The 16,487-nt window shown below is 36.8% G+C and overlaps 1 protein-coding gene across 1 annotated transcript in view; it reads right to left on the bottom strand.

Annotated features, from left to right (window-relative positions):
• The window catches only part of Mpp5 (membrane palmitoylated protein 5), an 89,677-nt gene that overhangs the window by 13,225 nt on the left and 59,965 nt on the right, over window positions 1–16,487 (bottom strand). Inside the window, exons 5-10 of the mRNA XM_028752084.1 lie at window positions 11,031–11,108; window positions 10,586–10,732; window positions 8,799–8,960; window positions 7,229–7,306; window positions 2,925–3,108; window positions 1,388–1,459 (exon numbers count right to left, since the gene is read on the bottom strand). Of these exons, the coding sequence (XP_028607917.1) occupies window positions 1,388–1,459; window positions 2,925–3,108; window positions 7,229–7,306; window positions 8,799–8,960; window positions 10,586–10,732; window positions 11,031–11,108 (721 nt within the window). The remainder of the gene's footprint in view (window positions 1–1,387; window positions 1,460–2,924; window positions 3,109–7,228; window positions 7,307–8,798; window positions 8,961–10,585; window positions 10,733–11,030; window positions 11,109–16,487) is intronic.

Here is a 16,487-nt window from a genome sequence, read left to right as displayed (position 1 = left end):
CTATTTTTTATTTTTATTTTATTTTTTTTCTCAGTTTTAGTATCAGAATTTATTTTTTAAATCCTTGTCCTAAGTCTTCTCACATTTCCTAATAAAACAATCTTACCAACACCACACAAATTCTGGGAATTGGCTATAACAGCAATTCAAATGCATCAAAAGTGGTGAGTATAATACACTTTTTTAAAAATGTTAATCAAAGGCTTTATAAGTTTGGTAATGTTCAATAACAAGATGCCCATACAATCAGAAGTGTAACCCAATACCCAACCTAGATATACCAACTATCTTTGACTGGCGGAGACACTCGAACACCCGCCTCCATGTTCCCCCCCCATCTCTCCTCCTAGCTCCTCCCTCCTCTCCTTACTCCTCCCACCTTAGCTCCTCCTACATATCACCCTTCCTGTTAAGATAAAACTTTTTTCTCAAAATACAATTAGAGCATAACTATACCAATTTGTATCAGTAAGGTACAAGATAGACCTAATACCCAGTCCATCATTTTGTTGACTAACCAGAACCTCTGTCATCTCTTCTAACTAAAAGACTTAGTTCTGAATCTGGCTTTTTTTCTTGGCTTTAGAATGAATGTCAGCTGAAAACCATCCTCTCAAGTCTTTTTTCTCAAAGTAAATAGCTGGGATTGGCTATGAGACTATAAGTCTTCAACCCCATCAGAAATCCAGAATGACTGAATTAACTGAAATTATGGGAAGCACAAACCATAGCTTCTATAACTTAGCCAATTTATAGAGACCGCTGAATACCTGGACAGTCCCTATACTACAAAACGTTGGAGCTTCCGATCTTCAGCCTTCTGGTCCAGGATCATCTGACAGACCTAGTGATGCAGAATTATTAAGGGCTGATTACTCTGTCTTGGCAGACATAATCAGTCGACTATTCTGCAAGTGTGTCCTTTTCAGGACAGTAATTTGTCTGTAGATGAAAAGAGGTAATTCTTGCCTAGTGGCTGTCTCACCACAACTGGAGTAACTCCAAAGATGCTCAATATCTTCTTAGAATCCAAGACAGGAAGCTGTCAGGAGCAGATAGGTCTCTAATCAAAATGAACCTTAATGCAGAAATGTTTGTAACGTCAATTCTGTGGACTTCTGACATTTTGAAAACCAACTATCCATGTAAGGCAATCTGGACTGACAACTATTTTTTAATTTATCATTTTCTATTAATTACACATTGTAGACAGATGTGTAATATTTTCATCTTTTCTTACAACTAAAGATAATGAATTTAGCCTCTTCTATTACCCCTTCAATGCCTACACCTTTCTTTCTTGACAGTTCCAGTGTGTAAATTCAACATAGTTCCAGATGAAATCCCAAAGTCTCTTTCTTGCTTTTAGCAAATGTAAGTGTCTAACCTGATTTTTCTGGCTCCTTATCTTCTTCTATAGTTTGCTTCATGGCTTCCCTTTGCTGCTGAAAGCTTTTGCCTAACAACACAAAAAGAAACAACAGAAGGATAAACATACATACACACATACATACATACATACATACATACATACATACATTTATTTATTTATTTATTTTTTTGGTTTTTCGAGACAGGGTTTCTCTGTGTAGTCCTGGCTGTCCTGGAACTCACTTTGTAGACCAGGCTGGCCTCGAACTCAGAAATCCACCTGCCTCTGCCTCCCAAGTGCTGGGATTAAAGGCGTGCACCACCACTGCTCGGCTTTTTTTGTTTTGTTTTGTTTTGATAAACATAGTTTTAATCAAAGAGAAAATACTAGAAGTAATTTTTCATACTGCCTTCCAAACCTTCTGCTAACAAAAGAATAATTCAGGCTAAGACATATAGCCTACAATGCCCCCTTTAAAGAGAAGGTTTATTTTTAATTTTATATATATGTCTATGTGGGGTGTGTGCAACGCGGACACTGGGAACCAAACGTGGGTCCTTTAAGAAAGCAGTATCAAGTCTCAGTCAGTGAGTCATCTTTCTAGTCTAAGCCTGCAAAGGTTTGTTTTGACCCTGCTTATCAATCTAACCATATATATTATTTATCACTTATTATAAAAAGATAAACAATAAACAAATATCAGAAAATTTAATAGTTCACCTTTAAAAAACTTTTTAATGACCATCACTACATGGTACTTTGTAGTACCACGCTGGGACATAAAATGGTTGTCACTGAGGATTATCTCAAATCAAACACATGAATTCTAGACATTAACTTCAAGTAGTACACAGGTAATCATTCATGTTCTGATTTCAACATACCATGCAACATACTTATTTGTATGTATTATTCATAAATGTGTGATAATGATTTATTTCATTTCTACCTTTGCTACAATGACACAAATAGACAACACATTTTTCCTCAATGGATTATAAGATTTTTTTGTTTTGGTTTGGTTTTTTTGTTTTGTTTTTTGAGACAGCATCTTACTATGTAGCTCCAACTGTCCTGAAACTCACTCTGTAGACCAGGCTGGCCTAGAACTCATAGAGACCCAACTGCCTCCTGAGTGCTAGCATTAAAAGCATGCATCATCACACTTGGCAAATGATATATTTATTTTTATTTTATGTGCACTGGTGTTTTGCTTGCATGTATGTCTGGGTGAGGGTGTCAGATCCCCTGGAACTGAAAGTTACAGACAGCTGTGAGATGCCATGTGGGTACTGGGAACTGAACCTCTGTCTTCTGGGAGAGCAGCTAGTACTCTTAACCACTGAGCCATCTCTCTAGTCCCTAATGGATTACGATTTTAACGTAAAAGGTTTTAACGTGATCAAACTTCATCTTGTCAGTTATCTATCTTAAAATATCCTAAGGGAAGAGATGCAACAGCTTTGATTCCAGGCCTCTACACAGTTAAGTGCATGTTCCACCACAGGGCTGGACCCTCAGTCCTTTAGGTGCTTTCAGTCTTGTCTCTTACCTGGAACAAGTCCAGCTAGAGGCTGATTATCTTCGTCTCCCTCTCTATAGGCCTGCCACCAATTTGGATCTTCTTGACTGATCACATGAAGTATATCTCCTTTTTGAAAAGACAGCCCTAACTCTCGACACGGAACATAAGGGTCATCTGAGGGGTCATAGTCAAAATGAGCTTTCACATGGATCTGAAACATATAAAGGGTACAAGTATAAGAGCAAGAATAATAAAACTGTAAAACAAAATATCCAGCCCAAATGTAACTTATGTGTTACATCAGTGCAGAGAAGTGGACTGACAGGACATCCAGTTAACAGCACTTTAGGGTAGGATTTGTTTAAGCTTATCTATTGACATCTCTGTAGACTATGAACAAGTAGAAGCAGTTCAAACTGGGCGAATGCTAACAGCTAACAAATTGAGATACAGAGTTGCCACAAAGGTAAGGTGACCAGAATAGAAGCGGTCTGACCTGTGAAAACAATGACTCTCAGTAAGGCATGCAGCTTCTAAACCACTACTATGAGAAGAGGTAGATTCATGTCACCAGGTTCCATGTAAGCAAGTGTTAGCTGCCCTGGGGCTGTCACAGCAAGCTGATTTCATGACCAGTGTAGCTGTGCCTTAATTCCTTAGTGTTTCTTTTTAAAGTGCATGTAAGTAGTATGTCCACACTGAGAAATGATCTAAATCAGGATGATCACTGGGGAAAAAACTCTTATTTGATCCAAAACTATGTGATCCATTTACAGAAAACAAAGTATGAAGGAATTGAATGTTTCTATCAATGAGGAAAATGTTTATGCTGGGTGTGGGGTTGACTACAAGGTGGACACGGGCTAAAGGGGACATAGGTGGAGTTATTAGATGCTAGTGCCGTCTGGGTCTTTGACTGGGTGGTATTTACAAATATGTAAAAGATACTTGTTTTAATTTGAAAGTGGGGTTCTATGTATGTAACTAAGGTAACTATTTATCTACCCAAGGAACTTTTTTTTTTTGCTTAAGATGTTAACACTTTAAATGTTTATCATTTCTAAGTAAGCCAGAATAAACACTTTTTATCACAGATGTAGCTAATGATTATTAATACTTTTAAAGTCAGACACAGATGCACAACAGGCTTTTAAATACTTAAGAAGTTACAACATTGCAGGGCAAGCCTAAGGACCCCTCTATTCTTGATGTGTAAATAGACATTAGATTAAAATCTTGAATACTCAGTACCAAAATGAGTTTTAAAAAGTTCTATGGGATAGCAGGGAATCAAAAACACTGCTGGAATGGTGCTTACAAAGAACACACATACAAAATTATCAACTCAGTATAACAAAAACGTATGAACTAGAATTGTTTTAGAAACTGGGTGAAAAATTACTTCCAAAATCTATTTAAATTGTTTTTTTTTGTTTTTTTTTGTTTTTTTTGTTTGTTTTTGTTTTTGTATGTGTGTGTCCCCAAACCCTGGGAACCAAAAAAGTAAAAATTTAAGTCTTACTTTAACAGATTTTATTAACTCATTGTCTGAAAGCAATACCCAACATTGTTATGCAAAGTATATTACTGGAGTGCCCCTACAGATACTTTAAAAGGCTGAACTCCTGTTCTTGTTTTTGAGACAGGGTTTTACTTTGTAACCCTTGGTGTCCTGAAATATCCTATGTAGACCAGGCTGGCTTCAGATTTCAAAGATCTGCCTGCCTCACATCCCAAATGCTGGGATAGGAGTGCACCACCACCAAAAGACTGAAATAAAGAAAATATTCAATTAAAAAGAAAAAGAATGAAAATGTACAGAGAATAAAAGCTTTAGAGGCTGGAGACAGAAAAAAAAAAAGGCTGAATCCTTAACAACACCCCAGACTTTCGGCCTCTGCACTCTGCACTGATAGACAGTTGGGTGTTAGACAGAAAGGTCTTATGACCTACTGTCCTCTATCACACCAAGAAAACTCAAAAGACAAGTGAGGGATGGACACAGCCTTATCATCTCTTCCAAAGGCAAGAAAATCACTCAAGGATCCTTTTCCGTTTACCCTAGCCTGCCCAACTCATTTCCCAGCCTCGGTGATTTAAGCAGCTGGAACATGGAGGACTGTCACGTCACAGAGGGCGTCCTATGTTTGTAGGACAAGCATGTCTGGACACATCTGAAATGGATCACAGGCAGCTGAGCCTTTATTTGTAGTAACTGAAGGTAGAAGTCCAATGGGCTCCACAGGATAGGCTACTTCTTTTTAAGTTTTTTTTCCCACCCCACTAACCCAGGCTACCCTCCAACTTGCAGTGATTGTTTGATCTCAGCTTCTCAAATGCTGGGATTAGTTATGAGCCACCATCCCTAGATATTTCATTCTTATGTTTATAAAAAAACAAACAAGTGTCAGGCATAGTTATGCACACCTTTAATGCCAACACTTGTGAGACAGAGGCAGATCTCTGTGAGTTCAAGGCAAGCTGGTGTACAGAGCGAGTTCCAGGATGGCCAACACTACCCTGTCCCCAAAATCCCAAAATAACCACCAGCGGTGATGAATGAATGATTTCAGTACTCTGATTTGGCATTTGCTGAAAACAAGTGACAACATACAACATTAACTGAGAAGAAGCAGTATCAATACAGCATGCTAGTTTTATCTATTAAAGTAACTAACGGGCCAGCAAGATACCTCAGTGGGTACAGGGGCTTGCTGCCAAACCTGATGACCTGAGTTTGATTCCTGGGACCCACATGGTGGAAGAAGAGAACCGATTCTCTGATGACCATATATATACTGTAGTGCATATCTCTCCCCCACCTTAAAAAAATGTGTAACTGTAAAAGAAATAACTGTTATTAAAGGTAATTCCAGACTGCAAGAACAGAAGAAAAGGAAAGCTGATAAGATATACCTCAACCTCTGACACTCATTGTCAAAGGGCAAACATCATTTCCTCAGCAAGGCTGGACTATGAGGAACAGTTAGAGGAGAGCATGTTCCAGCCTTCCTCAGCTGTGTCTTCTCAGTGTGCACAGCCTCTTTCCACACTTGAGGCTTATTTACAGGACAGACACATGAGAAGGCATAGCAAGCACAGAGAATGACTGAATTCAGAAGGCAAGTCTGTTTCCTCATATCCCTTCCTACAAAGAATTCTAAACAGAAAAAAGGCTGCAGATGCAACAGTGACTGCAATATGTTCTGGAAAAAGATAACAGAAAACAGAAAGAGCCAAATAAAACAACACACCTGTGGTGAAAGACAACAAAAAATAAAACTGGTCTTTTTCAAGTGGTTAGAATTTTTCAAAAACTAAAAATAATGGATGTAGAGGTGAATGTGAGCAAAGCACAAGCTATACATGTATGAAATGTATGGGGAAACTGTGACAATAGTTATACACTCACTGTACGAAAATAACAATAAAAAAGAGTACAAATATATAAAGGAAGATCAGGTTTCCATGTCACTCTCAGACCTTAAAGCCTCATTTTTAATTGCTTATGATGTAATTAATATGCTACATAGTTTATGAGGCTTTCCACTGATATTGCTAGAATATTTTCAGCCTTCTATACCCAATACTGATAAGGGGCTATTCCCATTCTCTCCCCATTCCTCAACTGTACATCTAAGAAGACACTGAAAAATTTCTGTTTCTATGGACTTAACCTATTTTGAATATTGTATATAAATAAACCTGTAAAGGCCTTGTGATTGCCATTAAAAATTTCAAGCTCATCTATTTTGTAGCATATTCTCACACATCAGCCCTTTTTAATCAAATAATATCTCAGTGTACAGAAAGGTAATTTTCAAATTACTGCTGGTGGCTGTGGCTATTTTTAAGTTGTTTTTACATTTTGGGTCTTATAAATAATACCAGTATGAATATCCATGTATGAATTATTCTATGAGTATTTGATTACAATTCTCTTAAATATATACTTACCAGGAATTGCTGAATTGTACAGTAATCAAGTCTATCATTTAATAAAGCTGTGTTAATATTGAACATATTGAAACACACCACAGTGATCAAAACTTACACATACTTGTAAAAGTATCGTCCTCTATGTGACTGAGTGAAACTCTATTATAGCTGAAGACAAACAACAATGTTAATAATAAAAAGTGTGAAATTGAACTGTGTTGTATATTTTACTTTTAAAAAGTTCAGAGTTTACTAAATTTTAAATGTTGCTGTTTTATACTTATTTAAATACAATTACACGATTTCTTTGTTTTTACTTGACCACACTGTATTAAATTTCTGTAGACAGAAGTCAAAAAGGAATATACAATAAATATTTGAAAATTACTTACTACAGTTTCTTTGGCAGGAGGGGGCTTGATCTGTTGACTAGGAATCAGAACAAATGTCAAAGTTCCGTGCATATCAGACTGTAACAGAAAGGTTAAAGTACTTCTAAACTCTTCCAGGATCTCATAATTAACAATCTCTAAATAGGATGATGGCAGAACTCCCTCAGGCCTATAGAAAAATGTTTCCCATTCCTAGCTACTTTATTTAGTCTTCCTGTCCACTGTTTACTGTATCAAGTTGTGCAGCTAGATTCGTTATTACTGCCCAGTTCAGCACTAGCTGTGTTCAGACAAATCCAGCCTAGACAGCACTCTTCATAACTTTTCATACTGACAGAACAAGGAACAGTGCTCAACGTAAGACAGTACCAATCACATGATCTCGGAGTGACGATCAATGGCACTTTGTTCTAGCAGAGCTACAAGCAGAAATACATACCTCAACCACCTCTGACACTCATTCTCAAAGGACATACGTGCGTGCGTGCGTGTGTGTATATATATGGTGGAAATAGGGATATGGATATTTTCTAGTTTTTACAATAGATAACGGTAGGTAGTAGACACACTCTGTAACAACTCATGTTAAATAATTAAGAATATACACACTGGTTTGTAGATGGGAGGACTGCCTGATGCCATGGGAGGAGAATCACCAAAAAGGCTGGGCTATACAGTGCATTTTACTTCAGACCTTGCCTCCAAAAAGAAAAAGAAAAATCATAATTTGTGTTATATACAATATGATTAAACATCATTTTCAAGACAATTAGGCTAAGCATGGTGGCACAGGCCTTTAATCCCAGCACTTAGGAGACATGGACAGGTATATCTCTGTGTTTGAGACTAGCCTAGTCTACATAGTGAGTTCCTGGTCAGCTAGGACTTCATAGTAAGACCTCAAAGCAAACAAACAAAAAGCAACAACAAAAGATGGTTCCTCAGTTAAGAGCACTTGTGGCCCTTGCAGAGGATCTCAGTTGATTCCCAGTATCCATATTTTGGCTTACAACCATATGTAGCTCCAGCTTTAAGAGATCCAATGTCTTTTTCCGACTTTCTCATATACAAGGCATGTATGTGGAGCACATACATACATGCAAGCAAAACACCTATAAGGCATAAAATAAGTAAATCCTAGAAAGTTATTTTTAAGAAGGTGATTAGAAATGAACACCTAATTATACTAGCACTGCCCAGCGGAACTTGCTCAACAGGAATGCGCAGTGGCTATCTCAGATGACAGCCAATAACTACACAATAAATCCTGTTCAACTATAGCTAGTGAGAATAAGAAACTGGGTTTTAATTTAATTTACCAGGCATGCACAGGTGTGCAGACACACATAGAAACAAATCTTTAAAAAACAGTAAAAGTAGAAATAAAATTTGTAACAAAGCTCAAAGTAAATAAAAATAAACCCCAAACCAAAACAAGAATGAACAAATCCTGTAAAAGTTAGGCTAAAAACTACTTCATCGGCTATTTTAAAAAATGCTCTTTAATAATCTAAGTTTAATAACAAAACAGGCTGTTAAATAAATCAAATATTCTACAGTCTGAACGTACCAATAAGTCAAAAACCTCATTGACATCTTTCCCCCGGATTTCAATGCCGTTGATCTCTAGAACTTCGTCTCCTTCATGTAGGAGGCCACTCTTCTCTGCGGCACCTCCTTTCACTATCCGGCTTATGATGACAGAATCCATCTCATTACGAACTGTGGCACCCTAAAAACACCCAATATCTAATTTAAACATAAAAATGTATTTTTTGTTAAGCATTTCATTTTTAAATTTTATTTTTTGAACCTAATAAGACTAGCCCCTTAGTTTATCTTAAGAAAAAAAAATTTACTCACATTGCTACAGTAACAACTGTAATTGTAACATGAAAGCTAAGCATTCCCCACCAAACATTTCTATTTCAGAGATACTTTGGATTTTTTTTTCCCTTTGGTTTTTCGAGACAGGATTTTTCTGTGGAGCCCTGGCTGTCCTGGAACTCACTCTATAGGCCAGGCTGACCTCGAACTCAGAAATCTGCCTGCCTCTGCCTCCCAAGTGCTGGGATTAAAGGCGTGCGCCACCACTGCCCAGCTCAGAGATACTTTATTCATTAAAATTCTGAAGTATACAGACTTCTGAAGCATATAATAGCAGAAAAAAATATATTCTGTGTTTAAAGACATAAAATCAAATTTTTTTCTGCTGGATTCTATTACAATAGCTAGAAATCATCTAGGCATAACTAATTAACATAGTGTCTAATTATAAAAAATTTCTTAAAACTCAAAATATAGTTAAGTGATAAATAGCAGTATGGCTAACTATGGAAATGTTAAACAGAGCTGCAGCCAAATGTATTAAATACTAGTATTTACTATACAAGTCTGGAAGAACAGTGGGAACGTGTATACTCAGAAGCTAGAACAGTAAAACAAGATAGAACTTATTTCCTAGGGCTCAGTGTTAACAGCACTCCTTCCTGCAAAGCACAGAGATTCTGTTTCCAGCACCCACACTGCACCGCTTACAAACCACTGTGACTCAAGCCAGGGGATCCAACTCACCTCTGTCCTCTGCAGTCACCTGCATGCATGTGGTACACGTATACACACTCAGACACATACACATAATGAATAAACAAATCTTTAAAAAAAAACCTCCTAATTTTCTTAAGTATTTAACTTTAATATTGTTATGATTTTTCCATTTATTCTTCAAGAAGGAACCAGTTACATAAAGTACTTATACAGTCTTTTTAAAAAATATTTTTATTACTCTATTATTGCGTACGTGCGTGCGTGCATGCATGTGTGTGTGTTTCACTGCGCATGTGTGTGCTGGAAGTCTTCAATCTCTCTCCATCTCATATTTGGAGCAAAGTCACTTAACCTGGAACTGACTGATTTGGCTAGGCTGGTGGCTAGCCTGGACACTCCAGAGAAGTCTTCCTGTTGGTACAGAGCTGGGATTACAGACATAAGTCATCATTCTTGGCTTTTCACATAGGTGCTAGGGTACAACCTCACAATCCTCATGCTTGTGGGCCAAGAATGTTCCAATTAAATCATGTACCTAGCTCAGAAACAGATTTTCTAACTGTTGTAAAGAGTATGTTGGAAAATTAGTTTTCTCGTCTATGAAATCCTCGGTAAGTATTTCATAAGTTATTATTTTTATTCAATTATAAGAAAAGGTAACGAAATTAGTTTTTCAACCAAATAAGAATTTTGAGCAAGAGCATATTACAATTACAACAAATTAACCCACAAAGAGAAAAATCTTCAACTGTACACCATATGAGGTCTTTGCATAGGAAACAATCTCAGATCAGACATGAGAACACTTACCAATGGAATATCCCGAGCCTTTTCTATACGAACTATTTTTACAGTTTCTCCCCCATAATGGCCGATACTTTCATATGCTCTCTCATCTGTAATGGGCTCTAGCTGCATTTCCTGCTCAGCAACCTTATCATGGGCCAGTAAAAGTGCCTGTTTCAAAGAAACCCACAGTACAAAAAGTAAGTACATGACTTATTTCTGTATAGTTTCCTCACCATAAGGGCCTAAAACACCATAAAATATGTAAGGGACTTTTGCCAGTTTTTAAAATAAGCTATTTAAAAACACAATTTGTATAGTTTTACATATGGAAATGTACACCCCAGCAATAATTACTTTGCAGAGCGGGTTAAAAACTGCATGACTAGATCTCTTGCAACTCTAGGAAATTGTGATTTAAATAAAAAGGGAATACTGGAAACATAAACAATATTCTGCCCTTTTCTACCTGAATATGTGGAGCATTCAACAAAGCAGTTAATTCTTGTCCTTCCTTCTGATGGACTGGCTTTAAGACAGTTTGTACCTAAAGAAATAAAAAAAAAAAATTAATTTTTTTCCTGGTTCATAGGAATTTGCAGTAACATCTATGTAGGAAAACACTTTCAAGTGAAAATAAAATGGCAAAAAAACCACTTACATTAAATAAAAACACTAAAGAAACATGAAGAAAAATCTTTTCCCAGATATCTTTCAATCTTATTATGGATAAAAATAATATTCCTTTTTTCTAAAGCATACTTCAAATATCATGGTATTTACAACTGCAAATGAACTGTTTCACTTTTGAAAGTTTCTTCTAACACAGCATAAAATCCATTATAATAATTACATGACAGAAGATCTGCCCACCCATTAGTTATCATGCTACTTTAGAGATTCAAATCCTTTGTTTCAGGAACTACGTTAAAAATCTGAGATGAAAATTTAAAGTTATGGATTCACAAGATAAATGTAGTAATGTTGGACAGTGTTTTCTTAGGATAAGCTCCCACAGTTTTAAGTTTTCCAGGTCCCTGTGTCTTTCCTTACAGTCAAGCTGACCTCCATCATGTAAAGCTCTTCAAAGGCTGAACAGATGACTTCAATCTGGGTCTGCACTTGTGGGTCTGCATAGATGGCTTAACTAACTTACCATAGCTTTGTCTACTTTAAAAGACCCATCCATTGATGTCATGATTATCTAGTCTTCCTATTAGGAAATTTACGCACTCTTTCCTATTTCCTTGGTTTCTAACTACTTGAACTAAAAATTAAGTCCACTTATTTGCAATTTTTAATCTTCTATCAATGAATATCAAGGCAGATATGTTCCTCTGCACACTACTTTCTCCCAAAGGTTATATTGTGCACTCTTACTGTTTATGCCTCTTTTTTGCCTTTGTACCTCCAAACCCCCACTCCAAAATGGTACACTGCAATAAAGTAAATAACAAAACCAAAATTGTCACGATTAATGAAGTGTAAGAATAACCAATGATTAAAACAGGAATTCTATATCCTTTATGGCTATTTTATTAGCAATTCTCCAATTAAACCTTTAAGATGATAAAATGACAACAAATTTTGACCACAACAATCATACCAAAGCAATTGTAAAGGCTGAAGAGATGGTTCCATAGTTCAGAGTTCTTGCTCTTCTTATAAAAAGATTGAAGTCTGATTCCCAGAGCCCATAGCAGGCAGCTCACAACTACCTGTAACTCCAATTCTAGAGGATCTTATGCCTTCTTCTGGCTTCTATAAGCATGCACACATGTGCACATGTGCATACACACACGCACAAATTAAAATAAAATACTAAAAAAACAGGACAGTGCTGGGTGTGGTGATACATGCCTTTAATCCCCTCATTCCATAGGCAGGAGGGTCTCTGTGAGCTCTAGATAAGCCAGGGGTAACAAGTGAAACACTGCCTAATAAATAAACAAAACATAGTACTGAAACTGCTCTGTCCTCCAGTTTTGGTACCTAGAAACTATAGGCAAGTAAAAGCTGATTTTTAAAGACAACATTTTCCTTTTGAAACTTCATAAAAAGTACTCAAAGTTAATTTGAAATCTATAATCCCTGACCAAACACTTTTTGACTGCTGGAGAAAGCAACTCTGAAAGGGAAAGACAGTTCTGAATTTAAAAAAAAAATCAAGACTTTATAAAAGCTACAATCAACTCAATAATATTTTATGTAGGACACTTTTTTCTGTTTATACTTTTAAGTCAGCTCCTAAGCATCTCTGAATTTTTTCTTTAAAAAAAAAAGTCAGAACTCTGATTAATACCCATTTCTGTACCAGTAGGCATAGAGGATATCTATGCTAGTGTCAGTGCACATCACTTACAAGGCCAAGGGAACTGTCTCCTCCCCCTGCTCAATGAAAACAGATCTGACCATGTATTTCATTAAAAACAGAGAAATGACCAATGACCACACAAAAATAGTGTCAGCAATCATGATGGAAAGGCAAGTTAAACAAGACACCACCATACCACATATCTGAGAGTCAGTAGCCAGAAACTGACAAGGTGGTTCAGTAGGTAAAGGCACTTGCCTCCAATCTAACACTAACCAAGTTTATTTCCCAGAATCCACACGGTTGAAGGAGACAACTGGCTCCTCAAAGCTTTCTTCTGACCTATACACTCACACCACAACACGTACATGTTCACATGCATACACTCACACTCTGCAATAAACAAATGTAAAAACAATTAAAAAATGGATCAGTAATAGGAAACAACCAATGTCTCACAATAGATATAAATGAGTAAACACACTGTGACACGGTGGACTCAGAAAGCGTCACAACTTGGGACTAGGACTTAGAAGACTGGTCATGTGTGCCCATCTTTTGTAAGTGTTTGGTTTAATTAGATACATGTACAGAAGAGATGAACCTTTAAGATTAGATTGAGCAGAGGAAATTAGACACTGCCATGGTTTGAATGTGAAATGTCCCCACAGGCTCCTGTTAGAGCATCTGATCCTGTTAGTTTTGTGAGGCTAAAGATGTAGGGCTTAACTGGAGGAAGTGGGCTGCTCTTAGCTTATATGTGCGTGTGCCATAGGTCACAACTTTGTTTCCAGCAGTTATGTTTCCTGACTGCCAAGGCAATGTAGGCTGCTACCTCACAATCTTTCTGCACAATGAGCTGTCCAATGCTATGTCTTTACAACCAGAATAAGCTATACCCTCCCAAAATCCGTGAGCCCAAACAAATCCTCCCCATTCTAGTTGCTTCTTGTCAGGTATTTAGCCACACTGACAAGAAAAATAACTAATGCAGACAAAAGAGTAAATGTTGCCTATTTATTTGACATGTTCATAAATGGCAAATTAGTAAAACAGAAGCCAGGTTGCAGATGACAAAGGGGCTAAAGAAGAGGTGGTTACTCTCTTTAGGACCATAAGCAAGAAGTGGGTGATATTTTAGTAACTTGACAGTGGGTGGTAGATTTCATAAGTGTATACACAGATATTTACACTGAGCCAATGACAAAACACCCATTTTTAATAATTGCAAGCTATATCTCAATATAGTTGGACACACTCTATGTATATAACTATTCCTCAGTATCGCCCAGAATTAGTTACAGAAACTCTTGTTTTGGGCTGGAAAGATGGCTCAGAGATTAAGAGCACTGACTGCTCTTCCAGAGGTCCTGAGTTCAATTCCCAGCAACCACAGGGTGGCTCACAATCATCTGTAATGGGATCCAATGCCACTTTCTGGTGTGTCTGAAGACAGTGATAGTACACACACATACATGAAATAAATAAATAAATCTTAAAAAAAAACTAAAAAACTCTTGTTTCATATTCAAAGCTAAGGTCACTAACTGTCTTCTACAAAAGGGCAGAATATTTGTGTATAACTAACATACCTTTCCATCCATATACTTAAAAATTTTTTTCTACTTACACCTAACATGTAATAGTTGTACACTATTGTTTAGGGAATAACAAGGGAGAAAAGTCTGTGTTGAGTAGAGATTGAGATTCTTTTAGCAAACTAGGCTGAATCTGAGGCTATGAAGTACAGTGATACCGAGAGGCAATTACACATCATTTTGTTTGTTTCTGTACAGGGCCTGGGACTGAATTCAGAGCCTCACAAATGCCAGGCAAGAACACAGGCAATGAGCTCCATCCTTATCCCTGGGGGGATAGCTCTTACAACTTTTACCAAAATGAAATAATACTGCTTAAATTGTTTTATGAAAGTATTATAAAACTTTTGATTTGCTATTTTTAATTGTATAACAGAAATATGACTATCGTCATCCTCATCACCTGTCTCTCAGTCATCTACAGGATCAGTCTAAGTTCCTTAGCATTAAATATCATCTGATTCTTTCCTCTTTCCCCGCCCTGGCATTAGTTATGCCTGCAGGGTTCACCACTAAACCAATGCTCTGCACATATGCCATACTGTCTCCTCACAACCACTGTGTTCATGCTACCATAATGTCTATCTGTCTGTCTGTCTGTCTGACACACACACACACACACATACACACACACTTCAAAATTAAAAAACATCGAATTCTATTTTTTGACATGTTGGCTTACATTTTACTCAGAAGTTTTTAGATAAGCAAAAGGTTATTTAATGAAATTCAAGTTATAAGCATTTTCTTTAAAAAAAAATATAACAACAACAAAATTTGCTTGTTTATTAATGTCTTAGATCATCAAAGATTTAATCTGGATCTTAATAATTTGAAGTTTTCAAAGGCTTTATTGTTCATCTTTTAACAGTAAATGTTTGAGATTTAGTTCACATTATTTTGACAGTACTAGGAATGAAATCCAGGGCCCTTTACCACTGAGTGCCATCCCCAGTCCTTAACTGATACATATGTAAGTGTTTAACTTTTAATATATTTATTTCCTCTGTGCCTGCTTAATCATTGTGGGTACATACATGCCATAGCAAATTTCAGGAGTTGAGTCTTTCAACTGTGTTTGTTCCAGAGATCAAACTCAGGACATCAGGCTTGGTGGAAAGTGTCTTTACCTGCTGAGCCATTTCACCAACCCTTAACGTACATTTTCAGCTATAAAACCAAGGAACACTTCTTAATGTTTCACTAAATTCGTTACGATTCCTCACGTATATTGATTTCCATTTAAAAGTGGCATGAGTAGGGACTGGAAGACGGCTCAGTGTTAACAGCGTTAACCGTTGCTCTTGGACAGGGCTGTACTTCGGTTCCCAGCACCCATGTTGGGCATCTCATAACCATGTTACTCCAACTGCAGGGGACTGATTCTCTTTTCTGACCTCCATGAGTATCTGCAAGCACATATGTGTGCACACACAAACACACATAAATATGCAACTAAAAAGCATGAGATAATTTCTTGTATGTACATACACATGTAAGTACTTTTGGTTTCTGAAATGTAATTTCACCATGTATGATTTAGATTCCAGGCTGGTCTGAAATAAACTATGAAGCCCATCCTTGGCTTTGGATTCTCCTTTGATCCTCTGGTTTTTACTGCCTAAGTGTTGAGATTGCAGGTGTCTATCATTACTTCCAGAAAAATTCTTCTTTGATTTATTTTATTATTTTTGTGGTAACAGGGATTTTATCTAGGGCTTTGCGGTGCTACACATATGCTTTACCAATAAGCTATATCCTCAGCCAACTTTCTTCTAAAACTGCCTCATGGTAGTGCACACCTTTCACCTTAACATCTGGGAAGCAGCAGTAAGCAGATCTCTGAGTTCAAGGCCAACCTGGTCAAAGAAATGCTATTTCAATCTCTGTTTCTTTTAAAAAGTAAATTTTTAGGAAATTTTTAGGAAAGCCATTTAAATTTTCCTTATGTAAATTTTTAAAAAGCTAAGGAAATGGATCTTTTAATTTTTTTTTTTTTTTTTTTTTTTTTTTT

This window comes from Grammomys surdaster, unplaced genomic scaffold, assembly GCF_004785775.1.
Source record: "Grammomys surdaster isolate TR1022 unplaced genomic scaffold, NIH_TR_1.0 127, whole genome shotgun sequence".
Lineage (NCBI taxonomy): Eukaryota > Metazoa > Chordata > Mammalia > Rodentia > Muridae > Grammomys > Grammomys surdaster.
The sequence above is the reverse complement of the archived record's forward strand: the minus strand, read 5'-3'. Positions and strand labels throughout refer to the sequence as shown.